Source organism: Micropterus dolomieu, linkage group LG18 (assembly GCF_021292245.1).
Source record: "Micropterus dolomieu isolate WLL.071019.BEF.003 ecotype Adirondacks linkage group LG18, ASM2129224v1, whole genome shotgun sequence".
Classification (NCBI taxonomy): domain Eukaryota; kingdom Metazoa; phylum Chordata; class Actinopteri; order Centrarchiformes; family Centrarchidae; genus Micropterus; species Micropterus dolomieu.
The window spans coordinates 8,257,762-8,278,182 of record NC_060167.1 but is presented as its reverse complement, the minus strand read 5'-3'; the positions used below and the strand labels follow the sequence as shown (position 1 = coordinate 8,278,182).

Below are 20,421 nucleotides of genomic sequence, written 5' to 3'. Positions count from 1 at the left end.
TGATTTCATGATGTCCATCGCAAACTGGAATTAGTTGATGTCAATGATGAACTGCAGAAAAGAATGGGTTACTTTGCAGCAACAAAGCAAAAACAGATATTGGCTGACAAAAGGGTTGAAAAGAACAAAGAGAATATAAATAAAAAGTTGAAGGCTCCACATGTGGTATAGTAGTTAGTCTATATTGGTCCAGCAGAAAGTCACCTGTGAGCAGGTTGAGAAGTTTGGCAGCTAGCTCAGATCCATCTTCCCTCAGATCAACATCCTTCAAACCCACTGAGCCAATCACAGATGCAAGAGAGCCAGGAGAGGTAGGGACTTGGTTACCCTCAACTAGGAGCCAAAAGCAGTAAGAAAACATGTCAGTAAGCAACACATCATCCATTGATTGCAAGAGAACAATAAAAAAAAGGTGTGTTAATTTGGACTGGAGAGACGCTTTGACGTAATCGCTGTCACTGATTATGGAAATACGTCGATTTGCAGAATGTTTGTTGGCGGCGTGTCACTATTAAGTACTGCGCCCGGTCAAAGCAGGGATCAAGCTGTAGATAAAAAAAAAAAAAAAAAAAAAAAAAAAAAAAAAAAAAAACTCACCACAATGATCTAAAGTGTGGGAGTATTTTAGACAGAGACCCAACAACTTGGTGCTCTGTAAGGAACGAACAAAAACATCCCAGATCATTTTGTCAAACTGCACTAAGACAGCACTATGTTTACTTTTTGCTATGTGTCTATTAGTGGTAGCCACTTAAAATTGATTTTCTAAATGTCCATGTTAAAAGTAATTTCTGCACCACTGCTGTCATGATAAACATTACACCATGCATCATCTAACAATGTTATTCGGATATTTTACATTATAACAGCGATATATGAGAGAGAAAACAGCTTAAATTAACATTAGAGACTGCTGTTACAGCCTGTAAATCGTTTGCCCCCCACACTGACGGAAAAATACATTAGCCAGTGATTATCTTACTGCATATTACTCCAGTGATGAAATAAATCCATGTCATAACTTTTAGGTTAACTACTTACTGATTCTTCAGTTCAGGGAAAGGGTTGCTATGACATACAGTGATTAAAATAATCTATAGACAGGGACATTTTTTGTTGCAGAATAATGCCCTACATCACTTACTTTGTTTCTTGTGACATTTGTTTGTTTGTAAGAGGAAATGATTCAATATTTTACTGAAATATTAATGAGACAATTTATGGATATTTATTTTGGGTAAATTAATTGTTATATATAATAAAAGTAATAAAAGTAAGTTTTAGAATAATCTCAATATTAGTCGTTAATTAATCTAAAAAAGAATTGTTAGGTGCAATCCTAATTTGAACGCAAAGCAAAAACTGTAGAGGTAAATGCAACCAAAGTTGATGAGAAGACAAGAGTTGCCCAAACAAAACATTTGCTCTTAGCAGTGCAAATAGTGGCAAGGATGCATTCACATCACTCACATTCACAAGCAGATGCATTTCCTACATCAGCCAGAAAATGAGATGGAGAATAATAATTTCCAATTTCACAAATACATATCCAATTCTGACTCATTGAAAATCAAACAAACCCCTATTTCATTATTAATGGATTAATTATTTGTTCTATAACATTCATCTATTAAATGCCTTTGACAATTTACCACAGCCATCCATCTCTCACCGTATATCTGGGTCAGAGTCAAAGTGAGGTAGTCAAGACAACCTTTTCACCAGCCACTCTCTCCAGATTTTCCTGAGGGATCCCCAAGAGCTAGACACTAGCTAGACACGAGCTAGCCTCTCCAGCATTTTCTGTAACAATTACTTCTAAGTCTGCACATGCACAAATAAATGGTACGGAAATGACAGATAATCTTTTTTAACAACTAAGGTCCACTAACATCACCTGTATCTATGGCTGGCAAAACAAACTCTGAAGCACATTGCAGGCAGGGGAACATAAGCCGCTCGTGCTTCCTCATGCCTCTTGTCTCCTCACCTGGAATCTTGCTGTGTGTTCCGGGTTCCTGTGATGCCTTCAGGAATTTAAGTGTCCTCTCTGCCATCTCCTGTTCTAGTCTCCTCTTCCTCCCTGGTGCCTTCACCCCTCCTCCTCCTCCCTCCCTCTTCACCTCATTCTCTGCATTCCTCTTACATGTCAAAACCAGGTCTATGAGCTGCTGCATCTGAGTGACAAAGAAAACACATTTGAGTTCACTGCAACCTGAAATGCCAAAATGACAAAACAGATAAATCACAAGTGAATTTGATGCTTCTAAATAGTCTTCCTTACACCATACAGACACCATATTGGAGAAATTGTCTTCCTCCATTCTGTTAAGTTTTCCAGTGTTGTCATGTTTTTTTCTGCTTTCTGTTCAGCTTTCTAATAAAATAACCATGATTAGGTTCGTAGAAACCGAACACCTTTCCTTCTTTGGTATAACGTGCTTAGTTCTAGGGATTGTAGACGGTACAATACAGATCTGGAATAAGAATGGTCTGGATTCAGAATGCAGAAACAACATTTCTCCCGGCATCATCTTTTAAACCTCACAGCCCAATCCCATACTAAACTCCTCCTAATGAGATGGGAAGTTCCTGATTGGGCAGTAATCACATGCAGATCTCTCTGATAGGTGTTATTTAGAGACAGTGATTGTGCGTCATTAAAATTGTGAAGTGAAACATGTGCCTATACTTCTTCTACTTTCCTCTGTAAGGGGGCTCCTGGCTTGGAGATGCTCTCTGCCACTCCCTCACAATAACGGCCCTAGTTATGCATACTTTCTGGCATGTACGGAGCATGATGAACTTCTCCCTCTTTATGTTCTTGTGCATGACTGTGCTCACTTTCTAATCAAAAGTAAAATGTTTTCTTTAATGTATTGATTATAATAAACATTATTTATGATCATGTCATGTCAGTAACACAATTTTTTTGCAACTTCGACCCGAACGCAGTTTTCACCTTCTGAGTGTTGGTCGGCCCATCATTAGTGTTGCTGGTCGCCTCCTTCCCTGTCACATCCCTCTGGCCTCCACATCTCTTCCTGAGCCTAACTTCTTGTGGCTCCTCAGGGCCACAGTGTGCCTCTACCATCTGCCTGGCCCGGGCCACTGACAACAGGTAGAGGGCAGGGCTGTACAGGTAGGACCGCAGATAGCCATCCATATTCACCCGGTGGTGTTTTGGAGCAGGAAACTGCTTTCCTGGCTCATCCAATTTGGATTCGTATTCTCCCATCGGGTACTGTCGAACCTGGAGAGAAAAGACCTAAATATGTACTTATGTATGTTAAGAAAAATTATTCAAGAAACATATATAAACATACATATAGACTAGGGATGACCCCAATAGTCGAAGATTCGATGCTTCGATGGGCGGAGCCTGATTCGGCAATCTCACAGTCGAAGCTTCGCAGCGAAACCAGGATCATGCCATTTTGGCGATATGAGAGTGCCCAACGACCCAATGACATAGAACTACCAGTTTTCTCCCAATAAGGTAATATACAGCCTATTCCAATAGGCATTTCAACATTTAATGCTGTAAATAAACATGTAAAAAGAATAAATAATAAAATAAATGTTGGGTCGTCAGTGCGCATGTGTAGGCGTAGCGTTTATACGGCCTATGGTGTAGCCTAGTGGCAGAAGAGGAACAGACGGTGAAAAGACGGAGCCCCAGCTTCACTGGTGTCACCGTAGATGAACAATTTTATTGTTTTGAAATAGCCGGCTACTTCGGAGCTGCCGTGTGTAACCAACCCCCCGGCTCGCAATTGCCGCGCACAAAAACACACATGATGCAACTATAGGCAGGACTTGACGATTCTGATTCGACTATGTAAATCCTTAGTCGGGGACAGCCCTAATATAGACTGAATACATGGCAAAGTATAAGGAGGCCCATGTCCACAATGCCACCATGCACAAAGCCAGCTCCATAAAAAAAGGGTTTTCCTAGTTTGGTGTGGAAGAACTTGACTGGTCTGGACAGAGCCATGACCTCATCCCCATCCATCAACTTTGTACTTTTGTAATGGACTGGAAGCCTACAGTGAGACTATCCTTATCTCCCAACATCATTGCTGGACCTCACCAATACTCTTGTGACTGAATGGGAGCAAATCCCTGCAGCCACGTTCTCATTCTTTTGAAAAGACTTCCCAGAAGACTGGAGGCTGTTTTAGCAGAAGATTTATTCCCAGGGTTTTAGAATCCCCAGCAAACTATCTTGCTCAAATTTACATTGCATTTTTGGTTGCTAGAATGAAATAGTCATCCCTCATTGTTTACCAATCAATGACTCCGAACCAAGCAGCAACAAAAAAGAAAACACAGAAAATCCAATGAAGGTCATGCCCCAGTACAGGGAAAATATAAAATACAAACAAAAATTTGGAGGTAACAATTTAAAGAGAAGTTGGTCGCACCTTTCCTTCATTCTGGCCGATGAGGTATTCCCGTGCCTGGCGTTCCACACCAGCAGACAGCTCAGGGGGGGGGTTGGCTCGGGCCTTGACCAGGGCATGGTGCAACGCTGGAATGAACTGGTTTAGACGTGGCATCACCATGACATCAGACATCAACGACTGTGAGGCATCATGGGAAGAGGAGGCACACCTTAATGCTACAGGAAGAAATTAAAAAAATCATCAATATTTATATCATTGTGATAATTTTCAAGTCAAAGCTTCAGTTTGTACATAAAGTATTAGTTTATTAGCATTTGCAGTTGATTCCTCTGTGTTTGTTAAAGCTGCACATCAATTTTATTTATATCAAGACACATCACCTGACTATGTGTAATGTATTGCTGACAAACCAACAGAGAATTGTCTAGAGAAAAGTCTACAGCTCCGTGAAGACTTAAAATCCCTTCAAGCTCATTATTTCTTTGGCTCATTATTTCAGGCAACAAAACACTGAACGACAGAGATGATGAATAGTGAATTTAATCCGGATATAAATCATGGTAATTTCCATGCCAATACTATAACAATCATCAGTATAATATAAAACCAATCGCATGGTAATCATCTAGTCTGAAATGCCTTTTCTACCCTGCGCTTAAATATCTGTAGTCTACCTAAAAACTATAATCATTTGACAGTATATTTCGCTAAATTATTCATTCTCAATGATATTACATGCCTTCATCCTCTGTCTCATTTAAGGGTTGTAGATTCCTGCAGAAAGGGCAAAGTAGGAGGCCTACTCTTTGATTTGAAAAGCATTATAACTGGGTGTATTTGTAGACCACTAGGTTCTGCACTTTTATTGATGCCATTTATTATACACTGGAAATTATATGTAAGGAACTTGCGTATGGGTGATTTCAACATTTATCTTGTTTCAGTTCCCATCTACGGTTGATTTTCTTAATTTACTTAATTCAACTGACTTTAATCCAGTGAGTTATAAACCGACCAGAATATCAAGTTCATCAGCTACACTTATTAAAAACATCTTAATCAATTGTAAAAATACTTTAGGATTAAAGATGATTTTGCTGATCATTTTCCTGTATTTCAATTAATTCATACCAAAGGAAATATGTATATCAAATGTAGCCTACATAGCCTACACCTGTTCAGAAAATATTCATTGTTGCCCATCGGTAAATTTTATTTAGACATATATATTATAATACATACATATTCAACTACAGGGTACATTTTTTCCCCATTTGCCTTATTGTTATCCATAAATTCAATTTTTATTTTTTATTAAAAAGGTAGAGGTCCACAGTTGTTTTTTTCCAGCTTTTAGGTTACAGTTAAAGTTCTTATTTCATCCTGAACCTTGTAGTAAGATGCTTCCGTTAGTGTACCTGTATCTATTTATTCTTGGGGGTTTTCCCTTTCTTTTCCTACTGTTTATGTTCGCTGCACAGCAATTAAAACAGTCTTTCCATTTTCATGTATTTATATTTTCATTATTGTGTAAATAAAGTAAACCAAACTAAATTACTCACAGGGCATGGCCACATCTCTGGACTCTGGGAAGACAAACAAGGCCTGAAGACACCTCTTCCAGTTCTCTCCTCTCTCTGAAAATACAAAAACATGGCTTCCCTAACTTGAAGTCGTAATGTAACATTTATTCCACATGAGAAAAAAAATAAAATCTTTGAAGAGAGTACTGTCCCAAAATATGAAATTAAGGATTAACAATACACTACAAGACTAGTGAGGAATAAGTCACTCCATAAAAGAAAAACTCTTTGCTTTTATGGTGTGACTTTTTCTGCAATGTCTAATTAAACCTCTGATACCAATGAGAGGTTAAATTAGACTCACCGCTGTGCCCTATTTTTCAATAACTTTGGCATGTCAAACATTACCCTCTATATAAATTACAAGTACACCCCAGGTGCCCCATGCCATACCAGTGGGTGTGGCCATCTGAACACTGGATAGCAGGAAGAGAAAGCCTCTATCTGTAAGTAGAGTCACCAAAACCTGTAGGGAGAACAGACAACTGTCATTCAACAGTTACTCCCCAATATCCCTTGTGTCTCGTCTTCCTTGCGTTTCTTTTTTCCTCTTTCCCTTTTCCTTCCTTCATTCTTTTTTCTCCTCCTACAGTTTATTGTTCACCTGCTGCTTCTGCTGTTACAGCTTAGCAAGCAGCACTAGCTTTTAATTGTCACTCACACATTCTCTAGAAACTTTTGTTGACTAAGCACTTTTCTACTTAGTCTTATTTTTGAGAAACCTGCTGCTCTCAATTTCAATTTTTAACACCAATACGGTTTTCATTTGCTTTATTTTTCCAGGCTCTTCTACTTTGCTGTTTTTTAAATCACTGTTAGTGAACTCACAAAAACAGTTTGTGTTAAAAAGAGAAAATGACATCATGACATTGTTGTTGTATTGATGGAATTACTTCAGTTGAAATGTATATAATGACAAATTAATCAAACTACCAGTTAAACATGGAGACAGGATTGAGATTGCATTAATCAGGGAACAGGAGAAATTAAGAATAAAGCCCTGTGATATAAGTTTGTTTCAAATAAAGACATGGTTGTAATTTACAATATTTAGGAAAGCAAAACCCACCACTCTCTTTATCTCCAGTTCGTGCAGCAGTCTTGTCACATTGGTCGTAGACCGACTTCTGTCAGTTACCTCCAAAAGACTGCAGCAATGGCCGTTCTTTACAACTACACACACAGAAACACAGTTTCTGTTTTAGTTTGATATTTACACAATACAACAGTGCTACAACAATACAAGCGGCAAATCAACGTATACTCTTCTTTCCCACCAACAAGGATTTATAGCACCCTGTTATGGTGTAAAAGCTGATACGACCCATTTAAAGCTTCAAGAAAATCATCAACTTTGAAGAAACTAAATCACACTTATTTGTAAGTAAGTCCAAAAGTATCAGCATTCAAAATCAGCTGCATTGTGTGTAATGTACCATCACTGTGAGGTTCATTTGATTTCACCTTCTTGGTTGTTGTTGTACAGGTTGTAGGACAACAGGTCAGAGGGAAGAAGCGTGGTCACCTGTTCAAGCCTCATCAACCAACCAATTTCCAACTTCTCTGGTCTGAAGGAGACACGAGGTGAGATACACAAAGAACAAATAATTTTAAAATTTGAGGATTTCCTTGTTTAACTCAGGATAAAACAGGTTTCTGTGTTAAAGAAACTAATTACTAACTTCTAGTTGGTTCTTGTTACAGTTAGTTTAGCTCTCTTTCATCAAGAAATCAGTGGAGGTTGGTGTTGGTCAAACCTACACATCTATCCAAGTTCTAACTGTTAGAGTCCAGGCACTAACTACTTCCTGTTACACCAATAAAATCTGCTGCTAATGGTGCCAACACAGAGCCTCTTCAAGGTTTTCCCTGTATATTTAAAATCTAAGCTGGGCAGATAAGTTGAAAGGCAAAGCCAAGCTGTCTTGAGAAGCACCCAGGGTTGGCCAGAGTAGAAAATGACCAAATGAGCTTGATCCCAAGATCCTGCAGCTGCTTCAAAATAAAACCCTCTGATAAAGAAGATTGATAATGTAATTCAGTAGATATTTCCTGAGCTAAATAAAGGAAATTGGACTTACTGTTGGCTAACACATTGTCTCTAATTTCTGATTATGCACCAAGTGAGACAAATCACATCCCATTCCTACATCTGTACCGGACATTTTTTTTTTTTTTTAGGTCCTGTTATGTGACTCTATGTAATGAAGCAAACAGGAACCTTTTCGAAGTGTTGAACAGTCAAGATAAGTCAATTCAGTACTCACAGTCTGTGTGGCAGGAAGGGAGGCGAGAAGGAGCGAAGGCAGATCTGGAAGAGAACCTGGTCACCTTTCACCAAATCTCCAGTCCACACTGTGAACTGAGGACGCTCTGAAAAAGCAACACACAATGTGTATATAGATATATATATATTTAAATATATAAGAGAGAGTAGAGAGAGAGAGAGATCATTGGGGTCAGTTTCAGGGAATAACGGAAAAAGTGGACCAGTGCTCACCTTTACTCCCCTCTGCTGACTGACTGTTTGACCTGCCCATCAAACACAGCACACAAAACATGTCCATTCACATATTAGTGCTGAGGTCAAGATTGTAACTTATGCAGCATCCAGTGTGCCCACCAGCTTCAAATTAAGTGACAGAACTTAACTGAAAACTGTCTATGTTTCCATTTATATGTAGAAACATACATAGACAGCAACACTATCCTATCCTAAGACTTTAAGGTAATTTTAATGTTAATTAAGAGTTTTATAAACAAAAATGCATGACTTTAATCTCATTTTAACAATTTTCAGGAGTTTACAGACACCATGTTCCATTTTAACTTTCATCCAGACCTAATTTTAATTTTCAAGATCTCCATACCTGATGGGAGCCAGAGGTTTGCTGGGAAGTGAAGAGTCTTTCCCTTTAAACTGGAAGGACACGACGGCATACGGACAAACCTGGCGAGGCCGCTCCCGCAGCTCATCAAATGAATACTCGTAGAAGTATTGCTGAAATAAACAGAACAGTAGTGTTCAAAGCAATGCTTTATTTATTTAAAGGACAACTAAACTTGAAAACATAGAAATATTTTTAACAAAACAAACTTAACTTTCTCTAGGCACTTAAAGCCCTCACGGATCAAGTCAACCGACCACCAGGAATATCATGATGTGACAAGTTAACAAGTCTAACTCCCTGATGCATACATCTGAGTTCTAAGATTTTAAATATGATTTTAGTTTGGCATTAAAAAACAGTGTTGTTTCTGCCATAACTTGACCCAAATATGAATCTTACAAACAGAGCCTGATAACAACAACAGAAAAAGTCATGCTGATCACTAAAACATCTTAAACCATTTAAATAATGTTTTTCACTGTACAGCAGATAAAATGTTATATACCGCTGTGGCCAATGTGTAATAATATCCAGAGATAACTGGTCCATTTCTATGTACTTATTAATCGTTTTTAGCAAAGATGTTTTTCCCAATGTATTTACCTGTGTGAGTTCGAAGGCACGGTAGGAGGTGAGCGAAGTGACTTTGCTGGCGTTCTTAGAGATGTGGCTGTCAAAGCGAGGGGTTGGATCTAGAAGGTTCTTCATGTTTTCATAGATGCTCTTCACTTTTCCCTGAAAACAAACATAGATACAACTCTACTGTCAGAATATGATTATTACAATTTCTATCACTACATACTATGTCCAGATTTATTACAGAAGTTGGCAGAGGATTTTGGTGGCTTTTGGTGGTTGACAATAAAACTGGAGTGGAACAACTCAGTGTGGCAGAAAGGTACTCTTAGGATGTGTATTCACCAAGTGATAACTAACACCACCATCAACAACAGTGGTGCGCCAATACAAAACTGGGCTTCCAGTTTGTCAAGGACATGAAACAGTTAAATTAATTCTTGCTTTACTACTTCTGACTACTCTCTGTAAATAGAGCTATATTTCTAAATATCTACAGGTCCCCTAAATACTGTGGAGTCTGTTTTAATTGGATGGATCTTTTTTTAAATCAGCACCCATACCCATTTCTGTCTTGTAGAGATTTATTAATGGTTAAAACCTGTTTTCTAGCTGTAATGGCAAGGGTGACTATAGTCTTTGACCTTTGGATATCCGTCAGATGTTGGCTGACATAAAGCTGTAAATATGTTCCTCCATGAGAGAACGATCTTAAATCTATTTTTAGGTTTTGCACCCAGCGAGTCTAGGGTCAGTTATGGTGTCACTTAGAGTTTGTTCATTTAAATTGTGTCATGTTCAGTTCTGCTGAGCTAACTCACCAGAAGGCCACATGGGGAGATTTGTGACAGTGCAAGTATCTTTGTTTCGAGTACGGTAATCTTCTGTAGGAATTTATGGCAATTTGTGCACTTCGATGAGCTCAGAGGCATGGTGCTGTCCATGGCACTGCTGTCAGTAGACTAGTATGTTGCGGTTTGGGAACTGAAGGCAGTTGCAAGATGATGAACGAAACCCAGAGTTTCGGGCATAAATCATTCTCCTAATGAAAGTTTAAACTCAAATAAATATCCTCACGGTCATAGTTGTGAGAGGGAACCACATGATAAGCCTGTGGTTAAAAAAGTAGCAAAAATAATAAATGAAAACAAAGCAAAAAGTAAGAGAGGAGAGCTGACCGAGGCAGTGATGAGGATCACTACCAGCCAGATGATTTACCTTCATCACTTTGAAGATGAGGATCTCCCCCGTGGCTCCAGGGGTTATGGGGTTAATTTGGAGCAAGTCTGAGTACCTGGACAGATATACTCCTAGGGACACACACAGAAAGTTCATTAAAAGTAAGATCACAGGTATTGTGTATGTTCTTTTCATTTAACACTAATTTTGTGAGCAAGTAGGCGGCTGATTCAACAAAGTAGGTAGATTTTAGTGAACTTGCACATCCAGTGCTACATATCTTTGGTCACAGATCAGACAAAATATCGGCACACTGTACTGATAGCGCCCTAAAATAATATTAATATTATATGTACTGATAGCAGCAATTTTCTGGGATCAGTAGAGTTTGTAGATCTTTTCTTTTTGCAGATATACCGGGAGCTGCTTGTCTCACCAGTTAACCAGTAAACCAAGATTAAATGTGTTGTTGTAAAGAAACTGGTAAATCTGACAGAGCCTTTAGGAAGTCAGGTGAGTAGTATAAAGAGTCACACATAAGGAGGAGGTTGTGGTGGATGAATGGGTCAAATACAGGACCTTCATATATATAGATATATAGATAGAGAGATATATAGATAGAGAGAGAGAGAGAGAGAGATTAAAATTAGGTTTAGGCAATAATAATACTTGGTAAGGTTTAGGAAAAGATAAGCCAATACTGACTTTTGGTTTCACACAGACATTGACACAAAGTCTTGAGCCAATCTAGGGTTACCATCTACACACGACCCTTTTGTAACAAGCACCTGTGACACATTCAGCAGTTTGTTTTGTTATTTTGTATTCATCAGCATGTCTCTGTTCACTCCTACCTTTATTGGGGTGTCCCAGCACTGTGAGCCAGCTCTGACCCACAGTCAGCCCCTTCTCACAGAGACAGAGCACCTACATCGGACAAATAATTCAGAAAATTGATCAATTAGTGTAGATTTAATAAAATATCTATCTTAAAGAATAAGGCTAATTCACTATTATCAATTGACCAACTGATCCGAGTCCAAGTCTTAATTGTTCATTACAATGGCAGTCCTTTGTCTTTTTCCAGAAAAAAATCCAGTCATTCTGTCCTCAAAAATCTGTGATATTGTCACATTTAACAAAGTCACATCTAAGCCAGACTTCATTTAAATAGATCAACTGGTACAAAATACCTATGGATTAGGATAAATGCCAATCAAAAACAAAAAAGTATTGGGACAGTTACTGCCTGTATTGTGCGCATCGAATTATCTCTTCCTGCCCTGTTGGACACCAACACAGCTCAGTGTTAATCTCACCTTCTCACTATCAGCCAACAGGAAACAGTAGCTCTCCTCCAGCTCCTTGTCTGTCCTCCCGTCTGCCTTCATCTCCCTCCTCTTATCCACAAACTGAAACAAACACAATCAATCCATGAACAATTAAGAAGCTCAGCTGGTCATCCTATACATGGCTCCTCTGTAAACAATTACAGCATATCCCAGTTTGTCTGAATGGCCTTTTCTAGATTCTTTGGTTGAAGACAAATCTGGCCACATTAGCAAAACACAATCATTTATCAGAAGATTTTGAAATATAACACAAACACATTATGCAATTGTGATTGGTACTCAAATGATGGGTGAACATATCAACTCAGTGATTTTCCAAAACTTTATGGCATTTCACGTATAGGTAGCGCTAAAGCAACAGGACACATTTAAATGGCAATGCCCCTCCACCTGTCCCTTACTCGCCTCTTTCTCTAGCAGCTCACTGTGGACAAGCTGAGGTTTGCAGTAGGTGAAGCAGCTAGCAGAGCCGGTTTCTATGTAGGTGGAGGTCAGGATGGTCATCATGTCTTCATACTCTCTGGACTCAGTGGAGACATACTGTAGTAGACCTGAAAGACACAAAGTTCAAAATGTGTTTACACTCCCTGGACTCTACACACAATACAATACACACACAATATGATCATTAATAGTAGAGCTGCACAATTAATCTAATCGCAATGTCGTCATGTGCGATTACATAACAGCAAAAAGTGTGCGATTTAATAAATGAGAAAAAGTGTATGTGACGCTCTCTTCTCTGTGTGTGCTGCAGTGTGCTCATTATCTCCACCCACAGTGGGCTCTCGCATGTGCCCTTAAAACAGATAAGCCTACGTGCAATAAGAAAAATTATTTATGAGCAGTGTGCGAGTAAGGTAAGACAACAACCTACCGTACTGTGCTTACCACATATACAACATGGCCAAGCATGTGTGGACTATACTAATAGCTTTCACCAATTTTATTTTGATAGAGCAACGCTTCAATCTAACAGAGGCACATCATCATCAATTTGACAATAAAAATAGCTGCTGTGTGCAGATGATGTGAGAAAACCTGTACTTCTGGTTAGTCTTCACTGTAATGAATAGAAGAATATAACTGATCACGTTAACTTGTCCTATATATAACACAAATATCAGAGAAGATCTTGGTACTGCTTGCATACATGGAAACAGTCAAATATTGTACCCAACCTTAAAGAAATCACACCAATAGGTAGGGGTATACACAGTGTCTGTGTCTGATGGTCAACACCAGATCTCAGCCATGCTTATTATGAAGGTAAAGCATCTCCAAGGACTTCAGCTTATCTGTTACCTCTGGGAGTCCAAAGCCTCCCATTGTTAAGCGTGCCACGTCTGTAGGAGTCAGGGATGATTCTCAGGTTAACCATCATGTCATCACATTACACCTATCCATAAATTTCTCCCACCCCATATCTTTTTTTTGATTGTCTACAGATGTTTGTTGGTTTGCGAATACCCGACATCCCAAGACGTGTGGAAACATTGCAGCCATATGAGACTGTTGAACATGATTCGAAAACCATGGGAATTAACCTCCTACCCTAACAGCCTCCAGGCTTCAGGGAAGTCTCTCCCCCAGATTTTGGAACCTGCACAGATTTGCTCCCATTCAGCCACAAGAGCATTAGTCAGAGTCAACACTGATATTAGGTTACAAGGCCTGGCTCATAGTCTGGGTTCCAGTTCATCCCAAAGGGGTTGGATGGGGTTGAGGTTAGGGATGCAGCGATTACCAGATTTCACTAAAATGTCTCTGTTAATTAATCGCAAAGGCTCTGCTACACTGAGTGTTTCTGTTGCAGGGAACTGTTGCAACTTGCACAATATGAAAACAAAAAGTTACACAAGAGGTGCACCGGCTTAAAGTGTCATGCTTGTCAGAGACATGGATGCTACTACTGTACACTGGCTTAACTATGGCAGAGGGAACAATCTGTGAAGCTTTATTTCCACCGAAGAAACGGCAGAAGTCGGCAGTGTGGGAGCATTTCAGGTACACCAAGACTGACCAGGGTTTACTGAAGATGACAAATCACCTGTTCAAAAACTTGCCGTTAAAAGGTTGCTGCTAAAGGAGCAAATTGGATTGCAGCACCTGTGGGTTCACCACCCAAGTTTGCAAGCCCAAGTAAAGGTAATAGATAATAACAGAGATAAATAATGTGGCAAGTTGGTAGGGACTTGAATATAAATTTGTCACTTGCAATTGATTCCATAGCGGCGAGAGTCGAGCTTTCAGTGCAACGTAAACAAACAAAGTAGCATGTAACCTTTCAGACCCACCGCAACGACAGCACTGTTGCGCTATGAAACCCATTATTCTTAATGGCTTGTGCCATGCCAGGGCAGATTGTTGCCGCATCGAGCAACGTGCAGCGCACCATTTGGTGATCTTGTGCGCACACCGCTGTCAAAGTAGTCAAACTTTTGCGCTGAGCAGCTTCCTCACAGCGCACATCTCTTCTTTTCTGAAAGGGCCTTAATGGAAGAACGTAGTCCTCTCAAAACCTTCTGTCACTGAACATTTAACGTTACATCCTGTTGCCTCCTCCTGTCTGTGTTGAGAAAATGTTGCGAGGTGTAAAACACTAACATAACATTATAGATGTAGGACTATACATGTTAATGTAATTAAATATTAAAAATCAACTTAAGTAATTACTAGTGTTGTTAAATTAATTAATGCATAAGAATTGTGATAATCATGAAACTTCCACACCAAATTGGAAAACTATGGAGGTGGCTTTGCGAACGGGGGCATTGTCACATTGAAAAAGTAAATGTCTTTCACCAAACTGTTGACACAAAGTTGAAAGAACACTATTGTCAAAAATATATTCCCTTTACTGGAACAAACAACAACATAATTTTCTCCAAATACAGTATCCACAGCTTGTAAGGAGTTAAATTTGGACACTGACAGAATGCTACTGTCTTTCACCTTTATCCCCAGTGGCCTCCAGGCAAATAAAAATACGTTAACCTGATCTATTTTACCATTTTTGATTTAATGCATTTCAAATGTATCAGAAATCAGAATTAAATTGTGGTCGACAGATAAAGGTTGTTCAATGGCCAATGCCATATTTAGAGAGCATGGCGACAGATGGCTGATATATAATTCCAATATCAAAACAAAGAAAACTAATTTATAATTATATTATTCCATCCGGAGTACAATCTAATATACCGTATCTTAGCCAGTAACACATTGTTTTAGATGGAATTTTTTTTAACTAAAGAAATATTGGGTTTTGCTGTATATTTCAGAATGTGAATGGTGTTTAAGGGGGAGTGGGGTAGTTCATCACGTAAGGTCATTCAGTGGCATCATTCTCTACAGTATAACAACATATTTAACACTAGCCAGTTAAATTTGCTGATGTTTAGGAGAAACGTGTTAAAGAGGTGGTATTATGCTTTTTCGGCTTTTTCTTTCTCCTTTATTGAGTTATATACCTTTTTTGTGCACGTAATAGGTTTGCATCTCCCACAGAAAACTCTGCTCTGAACTGCCTGACAACAGCTCATTTGTAGTCCAGCCGTTTCCCTTTCATCCCTGTGACGGGATAAAAGCAAAATGCACGTCATAACGCTCGCCAAGCAGCTAGGCCGACACACCCTCAAAAACACCGGTGCCTCAAAAACACTGAGCTGCAGTACACACCCCTCCTCTCCCTTCCAAACACCAGCTACCCCTGTCAATGGACAGAAAGTTGTTACTGTGATGTAGACACAGAGCACAGTTATAACTTTACACACAGAGTGAAAAGAGGAGCTGCAGCAATGTGCAGTATGACAAAAATATGGTGTTTTTTGAATATTAAACCATGTAAACGTGTTCTGGTACAACCCCTAAATAATACCAGCTCTTTAACATTTAGAAAAGATGATGATGACTGAGGACATTTAGGGCTCCAGAAACTACGATTTTCCCCACTTTCCCAAAACTCACAAGGGGGGAGCTCATTGTTCTACAGCAACAACACTGAAGTGCAGACATCAGCCAATGTCGAGTATCTCTAAAAGCAAGATGTGCAATAAATGTCCCAATACTGCCAATCCTCTTTCCAGCTTTTAGCACCTTTCAGGTAAGCCTCGCCCACAACCAAACAGATGCCTTGGGCATCTGGGGAACCCAAAAAAATAGTCGTTAGCCCGCCCCAATTATCACAGCCTTTTTTTGTGCCAAACTCTCAGGAGACTAAAGAACCTGCAGTAGCTGCCTACTTTAATGTGGAGGAGAGGGCTCAGCTGGAGCTTCAAACACTGAGAAAGGTGCTGTCGATGTGCAAATACATCCACTGAAATGTGACCAAAATATCTTTCCTTGTCATGGTACAGTGATACAGCAAAATGTAATGTCAGTTCCAAAATATATTCATGTAATTTATTATGCAAACTTTCTTACTATTATGCAATGGTAGGGCTGTGTATCAATTCCTTACCTAAATACCCAGTACAGTACCAAGTAGCATTAAAACATCTCCAGGCAACAGATTCCTGCATTTAATCTTTTTTGTAACCAGATCTGAAAAACTATGTATGGTTGGAAGTATGACGAGATGCAAACAAAATTTTCTAAAGTATCCAATATCAAAGCTTTCACATACTTCATAAGATGTTAAAATATGATTGTGATCTATGTCTACTACATGCTGAAATAAAAGTCTGACACAGCTAATGCAGAAGATTTAATTGTTGTTATAAGGTTTTTTTACTGAATATTAGATGGTGAAGATAGGTCCAGCAGAATCTAGGTAGCCAAAAAACAAACTTTATCCTTTACTTCTGAAGTGACTCAGTCATTACAGAGAAGACAGATTTGTCAGAAGTGAAAAAGTCAAAGACACACCTGCACTAGAAATTAAAATCTGCTGGCTAATATTAGAATTATATTTACATAAAGATGAATAACCAGTTTCTCTGTCAAATCCTGAATTTAATCAAAAACAGGATACTAGTGTGCACTCTTGTTCTTATTTTCCTATTCTTACTATACATTATATTTTTATCCGATTTATCTTATCTGTTGTGTTGTATCCAGAGCTGCCATAACAAGATTATTTCCCCAGTGTGGGATCAAGTTTATCTTATCTTATCATACCTTATCTTATCAGACAGGCTAGCGGTTTCCCTGTTTCCAGTCTAGCTTAGCTAACTATCTCCTGGCTCTAGCTTCATAATTACCATACAGACATGAGAATGGTATAAATTTTCTCATGTAGGCTACCCTCCGCCAGAAAGCGAATAGGCTTGTTTCCCAAAATGTCAAACTGTTCCTTCAAAGGGGTAAAATGCTGGTCCCTATACTTAATAATAGAACTCACTAGCATCATTAAGCTTAAATTTAAATATCCGTGTCTGTCTATCTACTGAGGCCCCACATAAAGCACATTTAATCATCTGCTCATCTGTGTGCAGCTCAGAATTTAGGAACGTACACGTGTGAACTTATCTTTCTACATAGACATCCTATGAATAACAAGGACCATGTCTGATTAAAACCCACAAATGTCAAGCAGACACTCCTATTGTTTGTAACACAGCTAATTTGTTGTCTCCAACTACAAAATGGACACATCCCTATGTTATCATTGGGTTTTTTTCTCAGACAAAGCGCCTACAGAACTACAGAAAACATTATACAGTTGATTTCACTGGCTGAGCAGACATGACTAAAATCAGTGGAGTTCATATCCTGTGTCAATGTCATTTCCCGTTTTCAATGTTTTTTCTCTCTTTCAGATACTGTTTCATGTACACTCACCAAACACTTTATTTAGGTATACCTTGCTAGTATCGGGTTGGACCCCCTTTGTGCATTATGTATTATCCTGCTGGAAGTAGCCATCAGAAAATGGGTACACTGTGGTTATAAAGGGATGGACATGGTCAGCAACAATACTCTGGTACGCTGTTAGTACCAATTAAGCATTGTTTAAACCTAAGGGGCCCAAATTGTGAGAGAAGAAGAAAACTTTCCCCAGACAATTACACCACCAGCCTTAACTGTTGATAAAGGGCAGGATAGATCCATGCTTTCATGTTTTTACACTAAATTCTTACCCTACCATCTGAATTTCGCAGCTGAAATCAAGACTCATCAAAACAGGCAATGCTTTTCCTATCTTCTATTGTTCAATTTTGGTGGGCCTGTGTGAAATGTAGCCTCAGTTTCCTGTTCTTAGCTGAGAGGATTGGCACCCGGTGTGGTCTTCTGCTGCTGTAGCACATCTGCTTCAAGGTTCCACGTGTTGTTGTTCAGAGACGGTTTTCTGCATACCTACCCTTTGCAGCTGGGTGTCCAGGTCAAAGCTGATGGTGAGGAAAAGAGGGAGACGCAGCAGAGGCTCAGGAGAATTCCCCTTACCACAGTCATCCTTGCTAATGTCCAATCACTCCGAAACAAAGTGGACAAGCTTCAGGCAAACGCAGAGTATAGCAGTGCCTTTCTTCTCGCCTTCATAGAAACATGTCTTAAGGAACACGACTTAAGGTCCGATTTGGAGATCAATGGCTTTGGAGCTCTCTACCGTCTGGACAGATACCCTGCAATGACCAGTAAGTTACGTGGTCGGGCCTTGTGTCTGTATGTAAACAAACAAAAATCAAATGGTGCTGTGCTGAGGGCAGACATCTTCTGCTTCATCCCCCAGTTGTCCTATCAGCTGCATAAGGTTCATTGTCTTTGGAAGGACTTAATTTTTCCTGTGCCTGAGATTCTTCAAACACACTCAGTGACTTTAGACCAGTGGTCATCGTGTCTCTCGTCATGAAAATTTCCTCTCCTATTCACTTTCAGGTCAGGCAGAGGTGTGGATAACGCAACAGGGACACTTTTAAACATTGGTTTTTAAACATCTTGAGGGGGCCAAATCCCTTGTCTACTTTTTATTGACTCCTCCTCTGCTTTTAACCGCATCCAGACTAGGGCTGGACAATAAAATAAAAATAATTATCTAATTATTATTATAACAGTGTAACAAATGTTCAATAAATATTCAATAAATGTTTGATTTTATTCACTTGAATCATACACAAATTAGGACTTTTGTTAACTAATATGTTTATTTTGTTGAAGAAAAAAGCTTTTACTTAATTTTACTCATGCATATTTGTTGACAAAGATTTTCTCATAATTGTTTTGAATGTTCTACGTCAGATTTGTTAAGTGATTCACTGTTTGGCATCAAGTGCTGACCATAAAGAAGAGTTTAAACCACAATTAACCATCAGGTTTCCTCAACTTTCACTCAGGAGCAAAAATCAGCCTTTAAACTTTAAAGAAATAACGATTTGATACTTATTGTGATAATTATTGAAATCAAAAAGATATGAAACCTTTTATCATGATAACATTTTTGGCCATATCGTCCAGCCTTATCCATAAGTTTTGTTTTACGGTGGACGGACGGTAACATTATAGAGTTGTGGTTTTCTTTAGCTTGAAATAATCCCATACTTTGGACACTTTCTTTTTTGTCCCTTGCTATTTTCTCTCTCTTCCTCTACTTTGCAAATAGCGCCATCATAATCACGTCGTGTTCACAGCATAAGCACGATGTGTGACAGTAATAAATGTCTGTGCGAAACAGTGTGCTGTACAAAGCATTTTATTAATCGATGAATCGTTTCAGCCCTACTTCAAGGGCTTCTCCCCTCTTATTTGTTTTATACACATTTGAATGCCAAAGCCATCATGTAGCCAGATAATTCTGTTATTGTGTCACTCCTTAGCAGTGACAACTCTGAACCTAGTCCCGTAAAGAATGATTTTATTGATTGGTGTAAATCATCCTTTTTAAACATTAAAAAGCTATCAATCCCATAGTCATCTCCCCTGTTGTAATGGACAATCAGGCAGTTGAACGGGTACAGCAGAACAAATACCTTGCTACTACTCTGATCGACAAACTGTGCTTTGGGTCCCAGGTTGATGCTGTGTGCAAAAACAAAAAGCACATCAGTGCATGCACTTTTTTTGTAAGCTTTGCAGTTTTAATGAAAATGTTTTATTCTTGTTTTATTGGTCTTCTCTGTTATCTGCTGGCACGGGGTCACTTTCCATTAAACAGTAAAATTGCCTGCAAGGTATTGTGAAGGTGTGCAGAAAAATTGCTGGTACACCCCTTGAATGACCTCCATGAGCTGAACAAGGTCAGGTCCTTCAACCAAGCGAAAACAATCTTGGCTGATCTAACCAATGCTTGTAGGGTGAATTCACACTGCTACCATCAGGCAGAACAACTATTATTTGTTGTTGTGTGATTTTTGTTTGTTACTGCTGGCAGTGAACCAAATTGCCCCTTGGGATAATAAAGTTACCTTAAACCTCTATAGTCCCAAAACAGTAGGACAAACTTACAGCTAAACTTATGCTGCGTTCCAGGCAACTCGGAACTGGGAAATTT

The 20,421-nt window shown here is 39.0% G+C and overlaps 1 protein-coding gene across 1 annotated transcript in view; it reads right to left on the bottom strand.

Annotated features, from left to right (window-relative positions):
• The window catches only part of tasora (transcription activation suppressor a), a 37,289-nt gene that overhangs the window by 13,541 nt on the left and 3,327 nt on the right, over window positions 1-20,421 (bottom strand). The window contains exons 2-17 of the mRNA XM_046075073.1: window positions 12,399-12,544; window positions 11,961-12,053; window positions 11,496-11,568; window positions 10,681-10,772; window positions 9,490-9,621; window positions 8,866-8,996; window positions 8,496-8,527; window positions 8,263-8,368; window positions 7,460-7,563; window positions 7,065-7,168; window positions 6,389-6,461; window positions 5,975-6,049; window positions 4,431-4,627; window positions 2,963-3,253; window positions 1,991-2,177; window positions 205-333 (exon numbers count right to left, since the gene is read on the bottom strand). Of these exons, the coding sequence (XP_045931029.1) occupies window positions 205-333; window positions 1,991-2,177; window positions 2,963-3,253; window positions 4,431-4,627; window positions 5,975-6,049; window positions 6,389-6,461; window positions 7,065-7,168; window positions 7,460-7,563; window positions 8,263-8,368; window positions 8,496-8,527; window positions 8,866-8,996; window positions 9,490-9,621; window positions 10,681-10,772; window positions 11,496-11,568; window positions 11,961-12,053; window positions 12,399-12,544 (1,965 nt within the window). The remainder of the gene's footprint in view (window positions 1-204; window positions 334-1,990; window positions 2,178-2,962; window positions 3,254-4,430; window positions 4,628-5,974; window positions 6,050-6,388; window positions 6,462-7,064; window positions 7,169-7,459; window positions 7,564-8,262; window positions 8,369-8,495; window positions 8,528-8,865; window positions 8,997-9,489; window positions 9,622-10,680; window positions 10,773-11,495; window positions 11,569-11,960; window positions 12,054-12,398; window positions 12,545-20,421) is intronic.